At 37.3% G+C, this 24741-nt stretch overlaps 1 protein-coding gene across 1 annotated transcript in view; it reads right to left on the reverse strand.

Annotated features, from left to right (window-relative positions):
- Positions 1–24741, reverse strand: part of LOC115219272 (sperm-associated antigen 16 protein-like) — an 89948-nt gene that overhangs the window by 56939 nt on the left and 8268 nt on the right. The window contains exons 2-7 of the mRNA XM_029789437.2: positions 21395–21472; positions 17812–17885; positions 15920–16056; positions 12124–12261; positions 7786–7893; positions 3083–3267 (exon numbers count right to left, since the gene is read on the reverse strand). Of these exons, the coding sequence (XP_029645297.2) occupies positions 3083–3267; positions 7786–7893; positions 12124–12261; positions 15920–16056; positions 17812–17885; positions 21395–21472 (720 nt within the window). The remainder of the gene's footprint in view (positions 1–3082; positions 3268–7785; positions 7894–12123; positions 12262–15919; positions 16057–17811; positions 17886–21394; positions 21473–24741) is intronic.

The raw sequence follows: 24741 nt of genomic DNA on the forward strand, positions 1-24741 counted from the left end.
TAATGCATGAAACTTATCCTGCTATAAAACACAAGAGGTGAGGAAAAGGCCATATTGGAGAATAGAGTCTGAGGTATATTATGTCTGAAACAAAAGATGAGTTGGTTATGGCTGGAATGCTTTTGATCATAGTTCTGCTCAATCAAGACTTGCCTGGGGCTAAACAACAACAAAACCTAAATTCTAGACAAGCTAATGAGGGAAGCTGTACTTGATTGTCTGACCTGCTAGAAATAGAAGCCAGTTCTTTCTCAAATCATATGTTTACTATTTTAAAAAAACAGGAGGATACATTGGTTAATTGGAAAGGACACAATGTTTAAAAAAAAATTTTAAACTGTTGTGATAGCTGTTACTGGAACACCTTCGATGATAGGTCTCTTCAATGAGGATTTACCTGGGGCTAAAGAACAAAAACAACAGTCACAACCACAACAACAACAGCAACAAAAATACAACCAGCTACATAGATATTAAAGTATACTCTTTTACTTGTTTCCGTCATTTGACTGTGGCCATGCTGGAGCACCACTTTTAGTCAAGCAAATCGACCCCAGGACTTATTCTTTGTAAGCCTAGTACTTATTCTATCAGTTTCTTTTACCAAACCGCTAAGTTACCGGGATGTAAACACACCAGCATCGGTTGTCAGGCGATGTTGAGGGGACAAACACAGGCACACAAACATATACACACACACACATTCATATATATAAGAAGACAGGCTTCCTTCAGTTTCTGTCTACCAAATCCACTCACAAAGCTTTGGCTGGCCTGAGGCTATAGTAGAAGACACTTGCCATGCAGTGGGACTGAACCTGGAACCATGTAGTTCGTAACCAAGCTACTTACCACACAGCCACTCCTACGCCTATGTATATACTCAATATAATACCTATATAATTGTAGAAGTTTCCAAAGATCATATACAATGATGCCCCATAAAAAAGAACATTAACTACACAACTGAAATAGCCAACATGATAAAACCAGAATTAGCATCAAACAGGATCCACCAACATCACACACAGCAGAAATATGAATAACCATAAAACAAAATAAACTTAGAAATAAGAAAATATAGCAAAGGAAAGCATAAAATTATATCAGACATTTGCATCCAACAAAAATCACAACACATGTAGAACAATGATATGCAAAGTATGAAGCAACAACGATTAAGCTAACAATGAGCATACTACATTATATAGGCGCATATATAGAGCATACTACAGATATAGGCATAGGAGTTGCTTATAGGCGCAGGAGTGGCTGTGTGGTAAGTAGCTTGCTTACCAACCACATGGTTCCGGGTTCAGTCCCACTGCATGGTACCTTGGGCAAGTGTCTTCTACTATAGCCTCGGGTTGACCAAAGCCTTGTGAGTGAATTTGGTAGACAGAAACTGAAAGCCTGTTGTATATATGTATATATATATGTGTATGTGTGTTTGTGTGTCTGTGTTTCCCCCCCCCCAACATTGCTTGACAACTGATGCTGGTGTGTTTATGTCCCTGTAACTTAGCAGTTCGGCAAAAGAGACCGATTGAATAAGTACTAGGCTTACAAAGAATAAGTCCTGGTGTCGATTTGCTTGACTAAAGGCGGTGCTCCAGTATGGCCGCAGTCAAATGACTGAAACAAGTAAAAGTGTGTTGTGAGGGTCTCCGTTATGTTGTTGCTCAGCCTACTAAAACTAGTAGCTAAATTACCTTTAAATCTGATCCTACTGTCTTGAAAAAGGAAGGGACACATTAGAGAGTATGGTCCTGAAAAGACGGGAAGGTCATGGCTAGACTACCCTTGATTGTAGGTTAGGTGTGCTCAATCAAGGTTGATGTGGGGCTAAACAGCAAAAATGACATCATTATCGTTGCCATCATCATCATCAACAGTAACAACAAAGGCACTTACAGCAATATCAACAACAACAGCACCAGCAGCAACAAGTGCAGCAGCATAACCACCACCACTTATGAAGCAGCATAAGGAATGGCTTAGCCCTGCTAAACAAGTAACACCATGCGTGAAACAAGATCTTCATCCATGTAAAACGATGTTGTGCGTATGGTGGGACTGGGAAGGGATTATCCATTACGAATTGCTTGAATGGAACCAAATGGTCAACGCAGAACTCTGTACTGAACAGATGGAACACCTCAACACAGCTATTCAAGAGAAAAGACCTAATCAGCAGCATGGAGTTATTCTGCTGCACGACAACACCCGCCCTCTTATCGCCAATATGACCAGGGAAGCCATTCAAACGCATGGCTAGGAAGTGCTGCCGCTCCCGCCGTACTCTCCTGATTTGGCACCAACAGATTTCCACCTCTTTCAAATGCTATGTGCAGAGTTTCGTTCCACAATGATGCAGAATTGAGAGCTTGGTTGGATCAATTTTTCAAGTTGAACTCGGGTGAATTCTACCAACGAGGTATTGAAAATCTTGTTGAACATTGGGAAGAAGTTGGAAACAACAAGGGTGAATACATTATTGATTAATTAGTTGCCATTTTTTATTAAACCTTTTGAAAAATTTAAATTTTAAAAAATGGCGGGAACTTAGTTGTCAACCCAATACACACATATATATATATCCATGAATGGCTTCATTCAGCTTCTTTCTACCAGTTTCTGTTACAAGGCTTTGATCAGCTCAGGGTTATAGAAAAAGACACTTGCCCAAAGTGCCATGCTGTGAGACTGAACTCGGAACCATGTGGTTGGGAAGTAAGCTTCTCACCACACAGCCATGATTGCACCTATATAACTTCATTTTTTTGTTTTTATTCTAACCCCAAGAATGACGAAAGGCAAAGCTGACTTCTGAGGAATTTGAAATCAGAACAGAAAGCAACATAACCAAATTCTACACAAGCTTTGGCCTAATGCTTGACTAATCCATTTGCTATTATATTACTGTTTTAAATCCGTAGATTAACTTATCTGTTCTTAATATACTTTTGAAATTTAAACTATAATTTCTAGAGTTTAGAAGAAAAAAAAAAGCATTCCTGTCTAAAGAAAAAAAAATTATATATATATATATATATATGTTTTAAGATCTAAAGTGACTTACCAGATATTCTTTTCTCTGGTTTATGTTTAATGTCTAAATTCTTTATCGTTCGTGTCAGTTCTTCACAGTGAGTTTGAGTTCGTTCCAACTCAATCTTAGTCAACATCTTGTGTTTCATAGCAGATTCGTATCTTTCTTTAAACTCTTTCAATGTTGGTTCAAAAGCACTGTAATGCTTCTTAAGACTGTAAGAAACAGATATAGAGGTACTTATATATTTTATCTCTTCTTTTTCAGTCTCTAGGATTGTGGCCATGCTGGGATACTGACTTGAAGGGTTTAGTTAAGCAAATCAAGTTTGGTGCTTATTTTTTTAAAAGTTTGGTATTCATTCTACTGGACTGTTTTGCAAAACCACTAAGTTACAAAGGATAAAAACAAACACTGATTGTTAAAGGACTCAAACATACATGCACACACGCACACATGCACACACATACACACACACATGCACCCTCCCACCACCACCACATACAATGGGCTTCTGCACAGCTTCCATCTACCAGATTCACTTACAAGGTTGGCCCTGTGAGAAAGTAGAAGACACTCGTCCAAGGTACTCTGCAGTGGAACTGAACCCAAAACCATGTGTTTGTAAAGCAAGCTTCTTAACCACACAGCCATGCTGTGCCTAGCCGTATAATTAAGTTAAAATGCAATGTAATCAATGTTGTACATCCTAAAATCCTTAAAAATGTTTTAGCCTGAAGGCCACGGCCATGCTGGGGCAGACAAAAAAACTTAGTAATTTATTGAAAATTTTCCCCTCAGCTGGAGAAACGAAATAAAAACCTAGTAGCAATTGTTAGAAGCTCTAAAAGAAAAGGTGAGATAATTTCAAGAAATTGACAGTTCTCAGTTTACACAAGCAGTACTCTATGAAAATTCCATGGTTATTTTGAAAACTGTAAGATGGCAGAAAGTTTATAGAGAATGATGAGATATGTAGTTTCTTTAGAAAATGTATTTTGTTTGAAATATTTGATTTTTTAAGAAGTATAAAACTCCACATGGGTAGGACTGAATGTACAGTCTTAGGAGACAGCATCTCTAAATGCAATAGTCCTTGCCATATACTGATCACTTGTTCTGCCTTGAGTGTTGTTATCTGTTATCTTCACTTTATGACAAAAGGTAAATAATCTTATCTATGGAACAAAATTGAAGACATAACATATCTAAAATATTGTTCTGCTGCTATATGACTATATTAGTAAAACTTGAACAAATCTTAATATATTTTATTACATCCTTATTGTCGTCGTCGTTGTCGTCATCATCATCATCATCGTTTAACATCCACTTTTCATGCTAGCATGGGTTGGACGATTTGACTGAGGACTGGTGAACCAGATGGCTGCACCAGGCTCCAATCTTGATCTGGCAGAGTTTCTACAGCTGGATGCCCTTCCTAACACCAACCACTCCTAGAGTGTAGTGGGTACTTTTACATGCTACTGGCACGAGGGCCAGTCAGGTGGTACTGGCAACAGCCACGCTTAAATGGTGCTTTTTATGTGCCACCTGCACATGAGCCAGTCCAGCGGCACTGGCAACGACCTCGCTCAAATATTTTTTTCATTTGCCACCAGCACAAGTGCCAGTAAGGCAATGCTGGTAACAATCACACTCGAATGGTGCTTTTTACATGCCACCGGCAAGAAAGCCAGTTAGCTGCTCTGTCAACGATCATGCATAGATGGTGCTCTTAGCGCTCCACTAGCACAGATGCCAGTCATCAAATTTGATTTCGATTTCTCTTGCCTCAACAGGTCTTCGCAAGCAGAGTTTAGTGTCCAATGAAGAAAGGTACACATAAGTGGGCTGGTTACACCCCTGGCATAGGCCACAGGTTATGGTCTCACTTGGCTTGCCGGGTCTTCTCAAGCACAGTATATTTCCAAAAGTATTGGAAAGTTTGTATGGCTAGACTGGAACCCACAGTTCCACTGAACGAGGTATAGTAGCTGCTACAGTGAGTGAATTTTTAGAAAACACATCAGTTAAATAGGCAAAGGTATACCATATGGTTAAAAACATTACTTTTTAACTACTGATGTCACAAACTTTGCTATGTCTTCATAGTCTTTTTTCTCTTGGCACCATCTTTGTGTTTGAATCTCATTATCACCTCACACCCCTTCTCTTGCATGTTTACTTTAACTATCACCTCTCACAATCCTGTGTTTCACTTTCTTTCCCTTTCTTTACCTCACTGTCACTTTTTCCACTCTCTCTCAGCTCCTCTCCATTTCAATGTTTCAGTATCTTTCTCTGTTCAACATTATCAATACCAACATGCATGCACACACACACACACACACACACACAATTTACATAGAAACACATATACTATTCCTGTTATTAAATATACAAAGATGCATTTGCATATACTCCAAACACATACAGAAAGAGAGAGAGGGTGGGGGAGGGAGGGAGAGAGAGCAATGGAGATGGAGAGAGAGAGAGTGAAAGAGGGAGAAATAGAGAAAGACTCAGTTTCTAACTTCTTAGAAGTTTTATTTTCTCTCTGTCTATCTCTTTTTATGTCTCTCTCACTTCTCCCTCAACACAAAAGTTAGCCAGGTAGGAATGTATTATTGTGTTGATACACAGATACTTAGGAAAAAGACAGTCTGACTTTGGTTTGTAGGCAAGGGACATCTACAGACGTGCTCTGATCTGTTAGACTTTGTTAACGCAATAAAGTGTAATGAAGCTTGCTAAGCAGTTGACAGATTTTTATACATGTATTACTGTGTGTCTGTGTTTCTTTTTGATTGGGTATATGTGGATGCTATATGTGGCTGTGTGAGTACATGTGTATGAATAACATCTTGCTGAAGTCATCATTGGCTTCTGTCTTTCCCATTCAACTTAATCAAATAAGTGTAGCTTCAGGAGTCATTAGAAATGAAATGGCCAAGTGGCCAACTTATAGAACTTAAGTTCAATTCTACATCAGGTGCTTTAGTGTGTATTTAGGTATTACTCATAATTCTACCCACTTCACTTAATCATCAGGATTAGATAACAGATCTTCCTAAGAATTTTAATTAGAAGAGTTATGTTTAGAGTGGAGAGTAGATTTATCATGCAGCCATTTAATGCCATGAAATCGAAGCCATACACCAGCACTTAAAAGCACCATTTGAAGGAATAGGCATGGTGGTTAATGCAGGGCCTAAGGTAAGATGGTGGTCTGGACATAATAAGGATGATGAGAACAGGAAGGTTAGAGGATCTGTAGTTTCTGAGTAAAGGTTGCACAAAACCAGGAAATTACAAGAAATAGAGGTCATTATAGTAGTAGCAAAAAAAGAAAAGTAGAAAGAGGGAAACCACCTGCCTGTGGGGAGAGGTTAGAGTGAATCTAGTAGTGAATATAGTAAGTTAAAAAAATTTCGAATAACTTAAGTTATCTGTGCAATTATTAAATAAACACTTCCTCTAAAATTCATATGCAAGGTACATAACTCCAATGAAATTAATTGAAGTAGAAAATGTAGCAGATGCAGTGTTGGAATTGGCTGTGCTTTACAACCATGTTGTTTTAGGTTCAGTCCCACTGCACTGTATCACGGGAAAATGTCTTCTGATAGAGCCTTGGCTGACCAATGTCTTGCAAATGAACTTGGTAGTTTGAATCTGTGTGGAAGCTTGTCATATATATATATACATATCTGTGTGTGTGTGTATGTGTCTCTATGTATCTGACTTTGTCCTTCACAAGTGGTGTTGGTTTGATTATGTCTCCATAACTTAGTGGTTCAGACCAATAGAGTGGTATCTTAAAAAGAAACAAAAAGCACTGAGGTAGATTTCTTAAAATAAAAACAAAAACCCTAAAGTGGCACTGCAGCATGGTCACAATCCAATGACTGAAACAAGTAAAAGATAAAGTGGTGAAAGTGGTGAAGAATATATGTTCTTCTATCTCAGGGGAGGGGCTATTGACAGTCTCGTGGAGAATAATATGGATAGTCGAGTCCTGCGGGACTCGACTTGTACTGACAGCCCAGAGTGGCCTCCGCAGGTGGCTGCTCTGGTGCTGGAAAGAAAGTACTGTGATCTTATAATTGACTTGTGTAAAAACGAGAATTATAGAATTCTTTTTTGGAGCTCTGAACTGCAGTTGGAGGAATGCCTGCAAGTCGCAAGAAAATTGCTTGGGGAGGGATTGTAGAGGTTTATCGCCTCCAATTTGTGTATAAATTGTGTTTTATAATTGTATGGACTTTTTAGTCCAAATACATTGTATTTTAAATTGTAAGAGGGTTAATACCTCTGTATATGTGTTTTTAAAGAACAATGTTTTAGAGAAGCAGAGGGTCAGTGGGCACTTTCTGTCTTCTTCCATCTTTATCATTTTTGTATCATAATCATTTGCTTTATCAACGTCTGTATCCAGCCCACAAAGCTACTTTATCTATGTGCTGCCTACATGGCAAATTTAATGAATGAAAGTAAAAGATAAAGCAATGGACATGTTTTGATCTTATGAAACCTCCTTGGTGAAGCATATTCACTCTATTTCAACAAATCAATTGATTAACTGATTCATGGTTTTCGTTTCTAATCCTACAGAAGCTGGCTTAAAACAACCATTTGACTGGCTGCAATCAGATTGTAAGGAAGATGTATTGATAATTTTTTTGAATGCTGATGAACCAATCAGTTAATTTGTGTGATAAGCAATTTACCGTCTGATGTCGTTCATAAGATTATCTCTTTCTTGAACAATTCGATGATGGTTCATTCGATGGAAGTCTCTCTGTTTCTGTAATTTTAGATAGGCCTCTTTAGCTTTTCTGAAAGAAAGAAGAAAAATATACTTTAAAATATATTAGAATCTTCTTTGGATATTTACTTGTACTTAACTGAACAGAGTGGAGCAATGTGAAATGACGTGCTTAGCTCAAAGGCTCACAAACCCTAAACTTAGCATCTAACTTCTAAACCATATGCATTTTGTACTGTGACATCTGCAACAGGATGAGAGGTCCCTGCACTGGAAGGGTGCAGCTCACATCCTTTACAATAAATATTAATCGAAGGAAAGAGTCAAGACTTCCGATTAACTTCAATAGTATAAATATTTATTTCTTGATTCGCAATATATTCATTTCTTCTTTCTGGGCAAATCGGCAGCCTAGGAGCTTATCGTAGTCGTCAAGTAGAGTGAGCCAAATCCTGTCAGTTCAAGCATAGCGGAGGTATGCCACGAAGTAGCAGCTTGAGAGAGCTGATAAAACATGACTGTCTTGTTCAGCTGCCGGCGTTCAAGAGAACGATACGAGGGAATTTTGCTGCTGCTAGTTTTCTGCGCATGCGCATGAGGGAACTTCCGGCAGGCCTCCTGGAAGACTCCAACTCTGCGCATGCGTGCTGGAGATTTCCAAGATGGCGTCACTACACATCAAACTGCAGGCTTTCTACTCTTCTTGACTGTTTACCACCAATTTGCTATAGATTCATATTTAAGTATGCAGAAAAGTCTATTTATAGCAACAGCTGCATATTTCTGCTGCAACAATACATTGGTATTTTCAAAACCATTTTTTTGATTCAAAATTATTTGAGCATATTAAAATTCCTTTTGTTTTTTCTTCTCTTTTATTCTCTTGTGTATCATTTCTCTCATTTTTGTCTGCCCCTCTATTATAAAATAAGTAGATTTTAAGTTGTCTTTTTGAAAGGTGCAGAAGTGGCTGTGTGGTAAGTAGCTTGCTTACCAACCACATGGTTCCGGGTTCAGTCCCACTGCGTGCCACCTTGGGCAAGTGTCCAAGCCTTGTGAATAGATTTGGTAGATGGAAGCTAAAAGAAGCCCATCATATATATATATGTGTGTGTGTGTGCGTGCGTGTGTGTGTGTGTATGTTTGTGTGTCTGTGTTTGTCCCCCAACATTACTTGGTAACCGATGTTGGTGTGTTTACGTTCCCGTAACTTAGTGGTTCGGCAAAAGAGACCGATAGAATAAGTACTAGGCTTACAAAGAATAAGTCTTGGGGTTGATTTGCTTGACTAAAGGCGGTGCTCCAGCATGGCCGCAGTCAAATGACTGAAGTAAAAGAGTAAAGAGATGTATACCTGAATCATTGTGTGTGTGTGTGTGTGTGTGTGAGCAATGATTGTTTCTCAGAAATTTTGGTCGTTTTGCCAATGTAATAATTCCTTAATTGTATTTATATTGTACACAAGGAGATTAATAAGTTGATCTACTGACCACACAGTTATAATCTCAGTTTGTACTGTTGTCATTGTATTGTACCTTGGAGCAAATTACCAAAGTCTGTTTACTTCAGATTGTCTCAATGAACAAAAAATAGTCGCCAACAGCTCTTCAGAGTCGAGTGATTAACATAGAAAGAACATGCAGGTGTAAAAGTTAATTTATCACAGAGCTTCTATGCAGTATGTCAAACTATAAGGAATACAACAAAATCTCTCTCTTGAACCATATCCTATCATTTTAAATTAAAGTCATATTAGATAATGTAGTCTTAGATACATTATGTATAACAAAAAACAAAACAAAACAAAAAAAAAACTTAAAAAACGACGCACAGTTCGCAACGGAATTTTCGATTAAAACTGATAACAATAATCGAAATATCCAAGGGAAATAATTTTTAACGAAATAACTTTGAGTTATTTCCCTTGCAAATCGCGAGTATGAATAGTGAACTTTTGTTCACTATTTATACTCGCTAACGTTTTTTAGTTACAGTTTAGGCGTTTAATCAGAGTCCTGCTGTCGCAAAAAAAAAAAAAAAAAAGGTTGAAAGCGTACACAATTGCAGGCCCCAATTTTTTTTGCACCACGAACCAGTTTCATTCAAGGCATTTTTTTCCCCCACGGACCAAGAAACCGTGCGCATAACAAAACATAAACAGCATTCTAGTTTGTCTGGCATGTATTGCAAGACCTGAATACAGTAATAATAACAATATTATACCAGGGCAATATTAAGAATTAGTTATCAAAAATTTCTTTAGAAACATTTTTAAAATGAGCTAAAATGCATCAAATCACATGTTATTTGAAGCAAAGTATTATTTTTTCACCTTTCAAACATTCAGTTAATCAATTGTGATATATAAATGCAAAAATGCCAGCTTGCCACCTTTGACACAACTAAATAAGGCAAGGCATTTGTCTGATATTACTCACGAAGAAGTTTATTGAAAAGCCAACTATTGTAAATGCATTTAATTCAAAACTATCATCATTAGCGTTTGATTAATTGAAATAATAATAATAATAATAATAATAATAATAATAATAATAATCATCATCATCATCATCATCATCATTAGCGTCCGTTTTCCATGCTAGCATGGGTTGGACGGTCTGTGAAGCCAGAAGGCTTCATCAGGCCCAGTCAAATCTGGCAGTGTTTCTACGGCTGGATGCCCTTCCTAACGCCAACCACTCCGTGAGTGTAGTGGGTGCTTTTTACGTGCCACCCGCACTGGTGCCAGACAGAGCTGGCAAAAATAATAATAATGAGATTATTGTATACAGTGCTCAGGTGCACCACAATTTGTCAAAAGTGTGTATAAAGCATATGCTGTAATGTACAAATGTCTGGGAAGTGAACAGTGTATGAGTCAGATACATGCTTGTGTGCGTATGGAGGGGAGAAAATCAGGTGTAGTATTGGCGAATCTCAGGAAGCATGGAAGTTTTGAAGGATGCAGTGCTCCGACAACTAACAATTGATGCCGGCAGTTTGTTTCATACTTCAGCAACTCTTAGCATGAAAAAATGTTTCCAAAATTCATGGCAGCGTGCTGTTTTCTGACTTTGTAAACATGTCCCTGGGTGTTAGACAGGTGGAGTTTGAAAAGGTGCTCAGAGTTATTGTTAGTAAGATGGCTAATAATTTTATGGGTGTCTGCCAAGTCAGCTGCCAGACGTCGGAGTTTCAATGTATCCATGCCCAGGGACTTAGTATTGAATGTTTAGAAGAGGTAAAAATAATACTTTGCTTCAAATTACACGTGATTTGATACATTTCAGCTGATTTTTAAAAATGTTTTAGAAGAAATTTTTGATAACTAATTCTTAATATTGTCTTGAAATATTGTTATTGTTATTGTAACCAGGGCTTGCCCTACATACTTAGACAAACTAGACAATTACATAAGGTATTAAAATCTGCACAAGTTCTGAACAATGTAAGCTAAATTCTTTGATCCAAGCAAAAAGAAAATCTCAGTAATGCAGGAAACAGGAAAGGTCACTCTCAGAACAGTGGAGTGTAGAGGCAAGATTTGGGGGTGGGGCAGGGAAGAAAAGAGAGTTATGTAGTGTCATAACTTGTCACATGATTTGGTATGCAACATAAAATTTTGCCTGGTAACAGATTTACTTGGTGACATGCATGATAATAAAACTAGAGATATTTTGGTGGTAATTCAATCTTAGTTGCCTAACTGAATTTTTCAGTTTGTGTAAAAAGGTGAGTGACTGGAGAAAATTCAGTAAAGGGGCTGAGAAAAGGGAGCGTACAGAATGGAGCATATATTGAAGGACTGAGAGAAGGGAGAGCAAATTGTGGGGCTGGGAGAAAGGGCCACATATTGTAGATGCATATTGTAGGACTAGCTAAGGGCAATGAATATATGGTCCTGGCCCTATCCCTGGACAAAATATAGGTGTTTTCTATCTTAAGAGTTTTGTTGGATTCTAGCGACTGAAATCCCAGTTAATTTGTTTTAAGCAAAAAGGAATGCAGTGTAAATAATGGACAAAGTCAAGACTATTGAAAAGGTTGCAAGACAATGAAAATTTTAGGAAAATAAAAATAAGGAATAAGTGGAAATTTTACTGGTGAGTGTGTTACATTATAAGGCACAAAAAGAAAATGACTCTTCCTAGACACAACAGAATATTCTTCAACACCCGCACTCATATAAAGAATCTTGCAAACCAAATCCCAAAACAAAAAAGTGAGTAATTAATTATGAACTAGAACTAAGAAACAAAATGCATTAAAAAAAATAAGCCAACATAATTTCTGTACTTACAGAGCTACTTTTTTGAAAGCAGCAGAATCTTTTTCGAGTAGTTTTATTTGCGATTCTAATTGCAAAATTGAGGTGTAAACATCTGGTAGGAGAAAGGGAGTAGCATTTGATACCATGCCCTTTTGTTCCATTTCATACCTGTAGCGGGAGATAAGAAGTAAAAATGGTGAATGTGACCAAAACTGAGATTAGCAGCTTTGAGACATTTACATTGCAGACTTCATATTTTGAATTTAAATCCTTCAAGAGTTGAGACTTGTTTTTCGGGCCTCACAATAAAATTCTATAAAACATGGCAAAGTAATATTTTACTGGGGTCCATTCAATTGATTATACATTTATTTAGGAAAGAGATTATTTCACAATGTAACTGTTACCAAGGGACACCACATATTTAAAAAAAACGATTATAGTATTACTGAAAAAAAATTGGGGGCTTTGTAACTGACTCCTCAAAAGAAATCTCAAAATATCAATGATTGTCTGTATTTTAATCATTAATTCTATAATGTAGTCTGCCATGGTAATTAAACTGAAAAGCATTATCTATTTCTTTATTGCCTACAGGGGCCTAAACATAGAGGGGACAAACAAGGACACAAACGGATTAAATCGATTATATCGACCCCAGCGCGTAACTGGTACTTATTTAATCCTCCCCGAAAGAATGAAAGGCAAAGTCGACCTTGGCAGAATTTGAACTCAGAACATAACGGCAGATGAAATACCTATTTCTTTACTACCCACAAGGGGCTACACACAGAGGGGACAAGCAAGGACAGACAAACGGATGCAAGGACAGACAAATGGATTAAGTCGATTATATCGACCCCAGTGCATAACCGGTACTTATTTAATCGACCCCGAAAGGATGAAAGGTAAAGTTGACCTCGGCGGAATTTGAAATCAGAACGTAACAGCAGACGAAATACCGCTTAGCATTTTGCCTGGCATGCTAACGATTCTGCCAGCTCACTGCCCTAAAAAAACATTATCATCATTCACAAGCAAATCATGACTTTATATCATGTACTATTCTTTTGCTAATGGTTTCAGGCGCTTTTGAGGTCATAGATACCCACTCAGCTCTTCTATCCTTCATCTAGCAGAACATCAAGGATGAGAGAAAGAGTGAGAGAGAGAGAGAGAGAGAGAGGATGTACACATGATGGCAGATACTCCTTTCAGCTTAGACAGGAGCAATATAAAATGGAGTATCTTGCTCAAGGATACAACATCCAGCACTGTCCAGGAATTGAACCCTTGACTTTAGGATTCAGGGTGTAACACTTTAACCCCTAGGCAATGTGCTTCACTGCAGAGTAATTAGTATTATTACATATCACGAACCCTATAATGTGGTGATAATTGTCCAGGAATGGCTTCAAAATGTCAGTATTCTCACTTGAATTGCTAATGTTATATTAAAGGATATTGAATATTACACTCCCAAATTTCAAAAAACGTTGATGTATTACGAGCCAACACATCTACGTGGTTGTTATACTTGCTAGAAATAGAAAATAGGTGTCCCTCAAATTGATCCTACTCTAAAAAATGGAAGGATATTTTGGATAATATATACATAAAAAAACCCCAAAATGTTTAGAGCAACATAAAAGGAATAATTTCCATTTTCATGAAGGCAATATTATAATTTCCGTAAGGTTTAGACTCTCTTTTACTTGTTTCAGACATCTGACTGCGGCCATGCTGGAGCACCGCCTTCAGTCGAGCAAATCGGTCCCAAGACTTATTCTCTGTAAGCCTAGTACTTATTCTATCAGTCTCTTTTGCCAAACCGCTAAGTTACAGGGATGTAAACACACCAGCATCGGTTGTCAAGCGATGTTGGGGGGACAAACACAGACACACAAACATACATACATATACATACATAGGACGGGCTTCTTTCAGTTTCCGTCTACCAAATCCACTCACAAGGCTTTGGTCAGCCTGAGGCTATAGTAGAAGACACTTGCCCAAGGTGCCACGCAGTGGGAATGAACCTGAAACCATGTGGTTGGTAAGCAAGCTACGTACCACACAGCCACTCCTCCGCCTGACAATCATTTCTCAACTATGAGGTTTTGGGCTCAGTCCCACTTTGTGATTGAACGTGGCTTAGTGGTTAGGGTGTTCATGTTCTGATCATAAGGTCATAAGTTCCAAATGAGGCATTACACTTTTTTTCACATTGCTCCAGTCCAGTCAACTGGCAAAAATGAGTAGTACCTGTAATTAAGCAAGGGCCAGCCTTGTCACATTCTGTGTCATATTGAATCTCTGTCAGAACTACATGAAGGTTACATGTGTCTGTGGAGTATTCAGCCACTTGCATGTTAATTTCACAAGCAGGCTGTTTCATTGATCAGATCAACTTGAATACTCAAGTTAGCATGCTGGGTGAAATGCTTAGCGGTATTTCATTTGCCGCTACGTTATGAGTTCAAATTCCGGCGAGGTCGACTTTGCCTTTCATCCTTTTGGGATCGATTAAATAAGTACCAGTTATGCACTGGGGTCAATTAAATAAGTACCAGTTACACACTGGGGTCAATATAATCGACTTAATCTGTTTGTCTGTCTTTGTTTGTCCCCTCTCTGTGTAGCCCCTTGTGGGCAGTAAAGAAATAAGATCAACTGGAACACTCATTCTAACCAATGGAGTACCAGTTTCCCACTTCGTGGCACCATGAGCAAAGTCATGTGAGTGGATTTGGCAGATGGAAGCTGAATGAAGCCTCTTGTACACATATAACATACATACGTGTATGTATGCATGTATATGTGCATGTGCATGTGTGTGTGTGTGTGTGTGTGTGTGTGTGCATGCACGTGTGTGTGTGTATTTGTGCCTCCTTCTCTTGACATGGCATGATAGTTGCAAATGAGTCTCACTGTTATACAAGTGGTGTTATGTTTTTCCAGTCTCCTGTGAAAATATGTTCAGGCATGGGAAAATATTACCTTGATGGAAACAAGGATTGGTGGAAGGATAGGCATTTGGGTCTAGAAAATCTGCCCCAACAAACTGCATCCACTCATGCAAACATGGAAAGTAGACATTAAAATGATGGTGATGATGTTTCCTTACACTAGAACTGCTCAAACTTAATAACAAAATCAAAATCAAAATCAAATTCAATGACTGTCATCCGTGCCAGCGGGGTGCAAAAAGTACCATACAAGTGTGATTGTTGACAGAGCGGCTAACCAGCTTCCGTGCCAGGCACCAGTCGAGTGTCATTGTTGCCAGCGTCGCCTTACTGGCACTTGTGCCCATGCTAGTAGGGTGCTAAGAGCACCATCCGAGCGTGATCGTTGCCAGAGCGGCCAACTGGCTTCCGTGCCAATGGCACGTAAAAGGCATCATTCGAGCATGATCATTACCAGCATCGCCTCACTGGCACCTATGCCGGTGGCATGTGTAAAAAGATTTAAGCAAGGTCGTTGCCAGTATTGCCTTACTGACCCCCATGCCGGTGGCATGTAAAAGCACCCTCTACACTCTCAGAGTGGTTGGCGTTAGGAAGGGCATCCAGCTGTAGAATCTCTGCCAGATCAAGATTGGAGCCTGGTGCAGCCATCTGGTTCACCAGCCCTCAGTCAAATCGTCCAACCTATGCAAGCATGGAAAGCAGACGTTAAATGATGATGATGATGATGAATATATTTGACTGAATTAATTCCAGTAAAACCTGGTACTTATTGTATTGAATACAGAAAGGTGAATGAGTCAATTCCTGACAAAATTCAGATTCATTTTATCTAAAGTTTTCAAATATTTCCTTACCATTCTGTTTGGAAAGCATTTAGTGTTTTCCTCATTTTCATCTGTGCTAAAAAGTTGCAAATGAAATCATCCACTGTTTCAGGAATTTCTTTGACTGATGCCTCTGGACTTTCACTAACATCTTGTGGTTCAGTCAACTGTTTAAAGTAGGAGAAAATTTAAAGAGAAGATGCTGTTATCAGTTTCTTCATATATGGCATAAAATTAAAACATAATTCTAAGGCAGTTAAATCAACTCTTTAGCATTCGGATTACTCTGTCAAATGTAATGCTTAGTTGTGTTTTTCTTTTTTTTTTCTTTTACTTGTTTCAGTCATTTGACCGTGGCCATGCTGGAGCACCGCCTTTAGTCGAGCAAATCGACCCCAAGACTTTTTCTTTGTAAGCCTAGTACTTATTCTATTGGTCTCTTTTGCCAAACCGCTAAGTTATGGGGACGTAAACACACCAGCATTGGTTGTCAAGCGATGTTGGTGGGGACAAACAGAGACACACACACACACACACACACATATATACATATATACGATGGGCTTCTTTCAGTTTCTGTCTACCAAATCCACTCACAAGGCTTTGGTCGGCCTGAGGCTATAGTAGAAGACACTTGAACAGGAGCCAGTCCAGTGGCACTGGCAATGCCCTCACTCAAATGTTGTTTGTATGTCATTATTCAGTTTATTTCAACATTTCTTGCCAATAGAGAAAGAACCGGTTTCTAACCCAGATTGGAGTCTCCTTCATTGAAATTTCAACATCAACAACAGGGCATTTTTGCTTGTATATATGTATGTATTAATGTTTTGCTTAGGCATAGTGATACTGATAACATGGTGCTAGAACTCATTATATGCTTCAGAATAAAGTATTTGTTGGGTTCAGAGCAAAATGAGAGATTATATAATAATAATAATAATTGTGTACAGTGCTCAGGTGCACTACAACTCATCTAAAGTGTATATATAATCAGGTGTAGTTTCGGCGGATTTCGGAAAGCATGAGGGCCTTAAAAGATGCAGTGTCATGGCAGTCAACAACTGACGCAGGCAGTTTATTCCATGCTTCAGCAACTCTGAGCGTGAAAAAATGTTTCCGAAAGTCATGATGAAAGTCATGCCAAGGGAACAGGAAATTATGCAATGAACTTCAATAGCTTACAGCTGTTTCTGCAAGAAGGTGCAGTACACTCAGCTCTGATGTATTGCATCTTATAGTAGAAACAGGTGTAAGCTAATGAACTTCAATGCGTCATTTCCCATTCCTTTGTCTCTTATTTAATTCAACACAACACACACACACACACACGCACACATGACAAACTTTTGCAGTATTTGTCAAATAATTTCCCCTCACAAGGTATTGGTCAACCTGTGGCTAAAGTATTGAACTAAATTGACAATGTACACACAGTGAGGCCAGCTCTAAATTACATAGTCCCAATACAAACATCTTAACTGACTACCACCCATACCTGCATCCACCACCACCACCACCACCACCACTACAGCCTAAGTTATTTTACATCAGAAAATTACATTTTTAAAAATTTATTTATGCACCCTTTTCAAGCCTAGCCAGGCTCATGGGCCCAGTTTCTTGGTTTCTATGGCATATGTGTTCCCCCCAGCTGGACAGGATGCCAGTCCATCACAGCATTACTCCAGAAACAGGAAGAAAGAGTGAGAGAAAGTTGGGGCGAAAGTGTACAACAGGGGTCGCCACCCCCCCCTGCCGGAGCCTCATGGAGCTTTAGGTGTTTTTGCTCAACAAACACACACAACGCCCGGTCTGGGAATTGAAATTGCGATCCTCCGACCGCGAGTCCGTTGCCCTAACCACTGGGCCATTGCGCCTCCACACAAAAGTACATAAGATACAATAAAACAGAAGATTACACTAGATGCTGAACTGATCTTCTCTTTCTCTTCTACTTTCAGACACTTCAAAAGTGTGTTAAAATCTTCACTCCCTGCAAGCATAAATGAGTTATATCATTAATAAAGAGATTAATTATATTTGACATTTTATAATAACAAAAATAGTAATGATGATGATGATGATAATAATAATAATAATAATAATAATAATAATAATAATAATATAATAATAATAATAATAATAAATCATAATAATCATGATAATAAATGCCCTGATGCAGTACCAAGCAATGGCTCTCATGGCTTCTCATCTTAACTGATTGGAAGTGTTATCATGTACATTTTGTCTTGGTATAAAAGATGGGCTACAGCAAATATTCTGCTCAATACCACAGATTTGCTTGTCAGTTGCTTGATCTTAACCAGTTGAGCATGTCCCTTAGCGGCTGATGATATGTGCATCTCTGATCACAAGCAGAAGTAGCTGGGGAGCATCATAGCCATGTGTTAAGAGAAATTCGTTGGGGTTTGGATAATTCACCTCTGGAAACATGGGTGTTTCATTCATCATCCTTAAACAACCCTTATTCAGGGACCTTTTGAGTAGGATGGGCTATTCAACCTGAAGAAAATTCTAACTGGGCCCCACTTGCAATGTCATATGCTGTTTATCTTGATATGAGATCACCATGTCGCACACATATAGTTGTGATGCATGTGCCTGGTGTACCCTTATCAGATGGGTCGTCATGATGGGTATACTGGGCTTCATATATTTTACCCCAGAGTCACTTTGATAGTATGAACTACTCTCTCACTCAATAATAATAATAATAATCCTTTCTACTGGAGGCACAAGGCCTGAGATTTGGAAGGAGGAGACTAGTTGATTACATCAACCCCAGTGTTTTACTGGTATTTAATTTATCGACCCCGAAAGGATGAAAGGCAAAGTCGACCTCAACGGAATAATAATAACTAGCACTATGACCTGGGTCATAGTGCTAGTGCATGCATATACAGCTGCGTGCGTGCACACATAGACGTGAGTACTGTCCAAATCTCCGACCAATCACATACAGCTAGCTGGCATTCAATTGGCGTATCAAGTTTTGGGTATTTTGATTGGGTTTTGGATAGAAAATTTTTTTAAAAGTCACTTCTATTGATTTTTAATGGCTTTGCAGGGTGACTGGGGAAATGTAAAGATGTGCACGACCACCCTTGAACGGTTTTGAATGACCATAGAAAGTGTGAGCCCTCTAACTGAAAAATTGTGGATTTGTATAAAGGATACATATACAGGCATTTTGCCGTTTATATATAGAGATAAAAATAATAATAATAATAATAATAATAATAATAATAATGATGATGATAATAATGATGATGATGATGATGATGATAATATTAATGATAATAATAATAATAAATAAGAACGGAATATCAAAAACATCTAGATAATATCCCAGGAGAACCATGTCTCAGAGAAATCCAAAAGATTGTACCAACAAGTAGTGCCCACATCCTTAAAAAAATCCTATCAATTGAAATGTCTGTGTTGTGCTACATGAAAATATTTCACTACTGTCTCTGCCACTTACCCTCCCCAAACTTTCAGTCATACTGTAACATCTCTTGTCCTTCACTCACCCAAGGACACTGGATGTGTCTGGGCAAGTGATTGTAACAAACATGCAGATTAAAAGTAAATAATGATAATAAAAATTATTAGCAAAGCACCAGGACCAAACTACTGAGTTACTGAGGCTATGGAAAGTGCAGATAAAATGTATTCATGTAGTTATATGTGCATTAGGAACTATCCCTAAAGATTTGAACAGAGGAAATGGGCATAAAACCTAGTTTGGTACAGCTCCAGAAAACAGTGTTATTAGGGATAGCTAGGATACTTAGGAAGGTTTTTAGCATCTTAGATTACTTGTTGTTGCCCATGTTAGGAATTTTACTTTTCCAACAGTTTAACCTGTTGTGTGTATGTGGAATAATAATAATATAAATAATAATAATAATAATATAATAATAATAATAATAATAATAATAATAATAATAATGATAATGATAATAATAATAATAATAATAATAATAATAATAATAATAATAATAATAGGGAACAGAAACCTCTCCATGGCAAGTATGTGCCTGTAGCAAACAAGCTGATGTCGACCAGAAACACACGCACCAATGGTTACGAAGCTCAGGGCTAAAAGCAGAGAGTGAAGGTTTCATATTAGCTGCTCAAGACCAAAGCTTATTAACCTGGAACTACCAAGCCAATGTGATGAAAAATGGAGCTGACCCAAAATGCCGATTCTGTAACGATGAGATTGAAACAATAGACCACCTAATCTCAGGGTGTAGAGTCTTAGCACCTGCAGAATATAAAGCAAGACATGACAGAGTCGGCCAGTATTTACATTGGACAATATGTTGGCATTATAAAATCAAAACCACCGACAAATGGTATAAACATCATCCTGAAGCTGTGACTGAGGGAGAAAATGTGTCGATTCTATGGGACTTCCCCGTGCAGACCGACAGGACTATAAAAGCTAATAAACCGGATATCATTATAAAGGATCAGACAAAAAGGATGTGTTTATTAATTGACATGAGTATTCCCCGTGATCACAATATAGCGGCGAAAGAATTTGACAAGATTAGTAAATATAAAGACCTGCTAATAGAAATGAAAAAAATGTGGTATCTCAAGGTGACTACAGTACCAGTGATTGTAGGATCTCTAGGAATGATAAAAAAAGGTACTGAAACCTATTTGAAAATGATTCCAGGCTTACCATCCCTACAGAAAGTGCGAAAAATCGTATTAACTGGAATGGCTCATGTACTGAGAAGAGCACTATAGCTGTGAAAATAACATCCATCCATGAATTTATTTATTTATTAATTTTTAAATACATATTTTATCTGTGTAATCTGGGAATGCATGCAATGCCCTTCTCTACCCTAGGTGTATGGAAAACATTCGGTGAGGAACGGAAGAAAATTTGAATAAAGAAGGAAAAAACATGATAATAATAATAATAATACTGGGCACTGCACACATCCTATGCAAAACACTTTCAACACAGTAACCATCAGAGCATCACAACAAATCACAGCACATACCCAAGGCACACAAAGCTGTGTTCGGTAGTGAAGTGAAAGCACGTTATAAAAATAAAACTACTGAATAATAATAATAATAATAATAATAGTAATAATAATAATACACTGGAAAAGGTAATGGATGAAAAGAAGGCAAAAATCCTCTGGGACTTTGACTTCTAGACAGACAAGGTATTAGAGCACTGAAGGCTGGATATAGTAACCTTCAGGAAGGACTAACAAGAGTGCCTAATAATTGATGTGGTAGTGCCAGGAGATCAACATAACATCATGAGAAACAGAGAAAAGGTTGATAAATATGGAAACCTGAGAATTGAGATTGCTCTGGTCTAGGCGAAATTTGAACTCAGAATATAAAGGCAGACGAACTATTGCAAAGCCAGCTCGCCTCATTGTTTAGAATTAATATTAAAATTACAGATGTTCAGATAAGTAAAATATGGTGTCTTACCTAATGATATAGCATCTTCATTAATGGAAAGCTCTTCATATTTATAATTTTCATCACAATCATCACTGTAATTTTCCGCTGAAGTGATTAGTCAAAGAAGCAAAGCTGGTATAGTAGTTTAGCCCCAGGGTAACCTTGGTCAAGTAAACCTAAAATTAACTGTTTAGCATTTAGATTACTTTGTGAAATGTAAAACCTGTTTAATCAGCCGGCTGCCAACATGTTTTTCTGTAAAATAGGGGTAGATTACCTTGTTTAGGCTATATTATTACGGTCATCATAATTTGAATTTAACGTATGATAGTGTCTCATAAAGCAAGATTTCTATGTATCTTAAATTTGCAGAATCACGGAGGTGTGAGTTCGAATCTCATAGCCAGCTGCTCAACACTTTTTTCTGCAAAATAGGGGTAGCTTATCCTGTTCAGGCTATATTATTAGCACTATCCTGCGTTTGAGAATTTAAAATCACTTCTTTAACTTTCTAAGACATCTCAACATCGGTTGTCAAACGATGGGAGGGGGGAGCAAACACAGACACACAAACACACACACACACCTATACGATTTGAAATGACTCCAACCAACTGTGAAACATGGCGGTATCTCTGTAATGGTATGGGGTGCTCTCATAAGCATTGGTCGTTCTGAGTTGATCGAATGTGTTGGAAAAATAAATTCTGAAAACTTCATTGAAATATTTAACCCTTTAGCATTCAAACCAGCCATATCCAACCAAAATATTTAACCTGTTTTATATTGAAACTGACCAGATCTCGCCTCTCACCTCAGCCCTACCATGTCCATTCTAAAACTAAAAAATCACATCACTGAAATCTATAAATTACAAGATAATGCATGATTAATTCAAACCATTTTAAATAAACAAACATCACATTTGACAGAATAATCTGAACACTAAAGGGTTAAGCAAGGAGTACTTCCGATGTATTCACAAGATAACATAACAAAAAATGAGTTTTTATTCATGGAAGATGGGGCTCCATGCCATACAGCTAAAAGGAATCAACAATGGCTGACTGAAAATGGGATCAAAAAGCTTCCTTGGCTGAGCCAATCTCCTGACATGAACCCAATTGAAAATCTTTGGAGCATACAAGATTGAGCTATATGGAAAGCTCAACAGAAACCTAAGTATAAAGATGAATTGGTTTGATTGTTGCGTGAAAAGTGGGCAGAAATCCATAAGAGACAATCACAAAACCCCTCAGTTCAATGCCAAAAAGAATTTCTGAATTAAAAACTGCAAAGGGAATGTCAACTAAATACTAAAGTATGGAGTCCTACCTATCGATTACATTTCAATTGTTTGTTTTGCATATTAAATAACAGATTTTGAAAATTAAAGGTGTCTATTTACTTCCTGCATGTCTGTGTGTATATATATATATTAAAATTATAATAATGGTGATGAATGATTACAACACCAGTCTGCTAGAAATAGACTCCAAATGGTCAAGGAATCACTCGCTTACAACCTTGTGTTATGGAGTAATAATCTAAGTGGTTCCTAGACCATTTGGGGTCTATTTCTAGCAGACTGGCATTGTAATCATTCAACACCCTTATTATGATTTTAATATGAATTAACTATTATGGTATTTTAGTATGATGGCCAATGATAAATCATTAAATAATGACTTTATCCTAATTATGTATAATATATATATATATATATATATATATATATACATTTTATACGGGATATATGTATGTATATATATGTGCATATATATAGTTGAAATTTATAGAAAAACAAAACATGAAAACAGGTGGATGAACAACAAGTAGGTGTATTAGTTTGATGCTCAGGAAAATGAAAAAGTCTTTTATGTTTTGAGCCTATGCACTTCAACAGAAAGGAATAAGAGAAAATAAACAGAGAGAGAATGAAAAAAAAAACTTGTATATATACTAGCAGTATCGCCCGGCGTTGCTCAGGTTTGTAAGGGAAATAACTATAAAGCATTTTTAGAGAGTTATAGCCAAAAAATAGCAAAAAAATGGAAAAAAAATGATGGTAAATTTTTTTTGAGAGTTAAAAAGGTGGAGTTGCGTCCCCTAGACGGTCTGTAGTTTGGGTTTCTGATTCTCGACCCCATGTCGAATTTATCGATTTTTTTCAGAACTGGGGGAACTTTTCTAAATTTTCGCTGCGTTAGTTTTGAATTATGACATTGGGCTATGTGTGTATCAAGTTTCATCAGAATCGGTTGAAAGCCGTGGTCAGAGTGAGGGTACGAGAAAACAGACACACAGAAAACGCACAGACAAACTGCCGTTTATATAGAGATATATATATATATATATATATATATAATCAAAATAAGCAACTGGATATCAAGAAATGATGCAGTATGACTGTTTCAAGCCGCTCCATTTAATTGAATATATATATATATATACACACACACACATACATACACACACATGGCTTTAGCAAGGGCATCCAGCTGTAGAAACTTTGCCAAAGATCATATTGGAGTCTGACACAACCCTGCAGGTTGCTGGCTTCCTGTCAAACCGTCCAGCCATGATAACATGAAAAGTAGATGTTACATGATGATGATGATGATGATGATGATGTTGACAATGGTGATGATACACACACGCACACACAAATAGATAGATAGACAGACAGACAGACAGACAGACAGACAGACAGACAGACAGACAGATAGTTAGATACACATACAGGCTAAAAATTTCTAGCGAGAATCACACTTTGAAAAGCTAAAAAGTATAAACTGGTCACTAAAATAGATTTTCTCTCTATTTTTTAAATAAAATTTATTTTGTGAAAACTTCACTTCAGTAAAACCAGACTTAGTAAAATATATTCTCGTTTTGAACAATACATTTGGTAAAAAAAAACCCTCTTCTGTAAAATGAGACTTACATTATAGGTAAAAAGCACTATAATTTTTTCAGTAAAACTTTTTTTATGTGAAAACAAACATTGTAATTTTTACTGCGTATATATATACATATATATATATTTTATCTATATGGAAAAATAAACTTTGTTTTATTCTATAAAAAATTCAGATATATAAAAAATGCAATACATTTTCAACCCTTTTTATCGTTTTCCTATATATATACATGTATGCATGTATACATATATATTTCTATGTATATATGTATGTATGCCTGTATGTATGTATGTATGTATGTATGTATGTATGTATGTATGTATGTATGTATTAACTTTACACATGGAATTGGAATTAAATTCTCTTTGCAAAGTTAATCTGTTAGCAAAAAAAATATTAGCAAACACAACATTGTGACTACACACACACACACACACACACACACACAAA

The sequence above is a fragment of the Octopus sinensis genome, linkage group LG1, assembly GCF_006345805.1.
Source record: "Octopus sinensis linkage group LG1, ASM634580v1, whole genome shotgun sequence".
Lineage (NCBI taxonomy): Eukaryota > Metazoa > Mollusca > Cephalopoda > Octopoda > Octopodidae > Octopus > Octopus sinensis.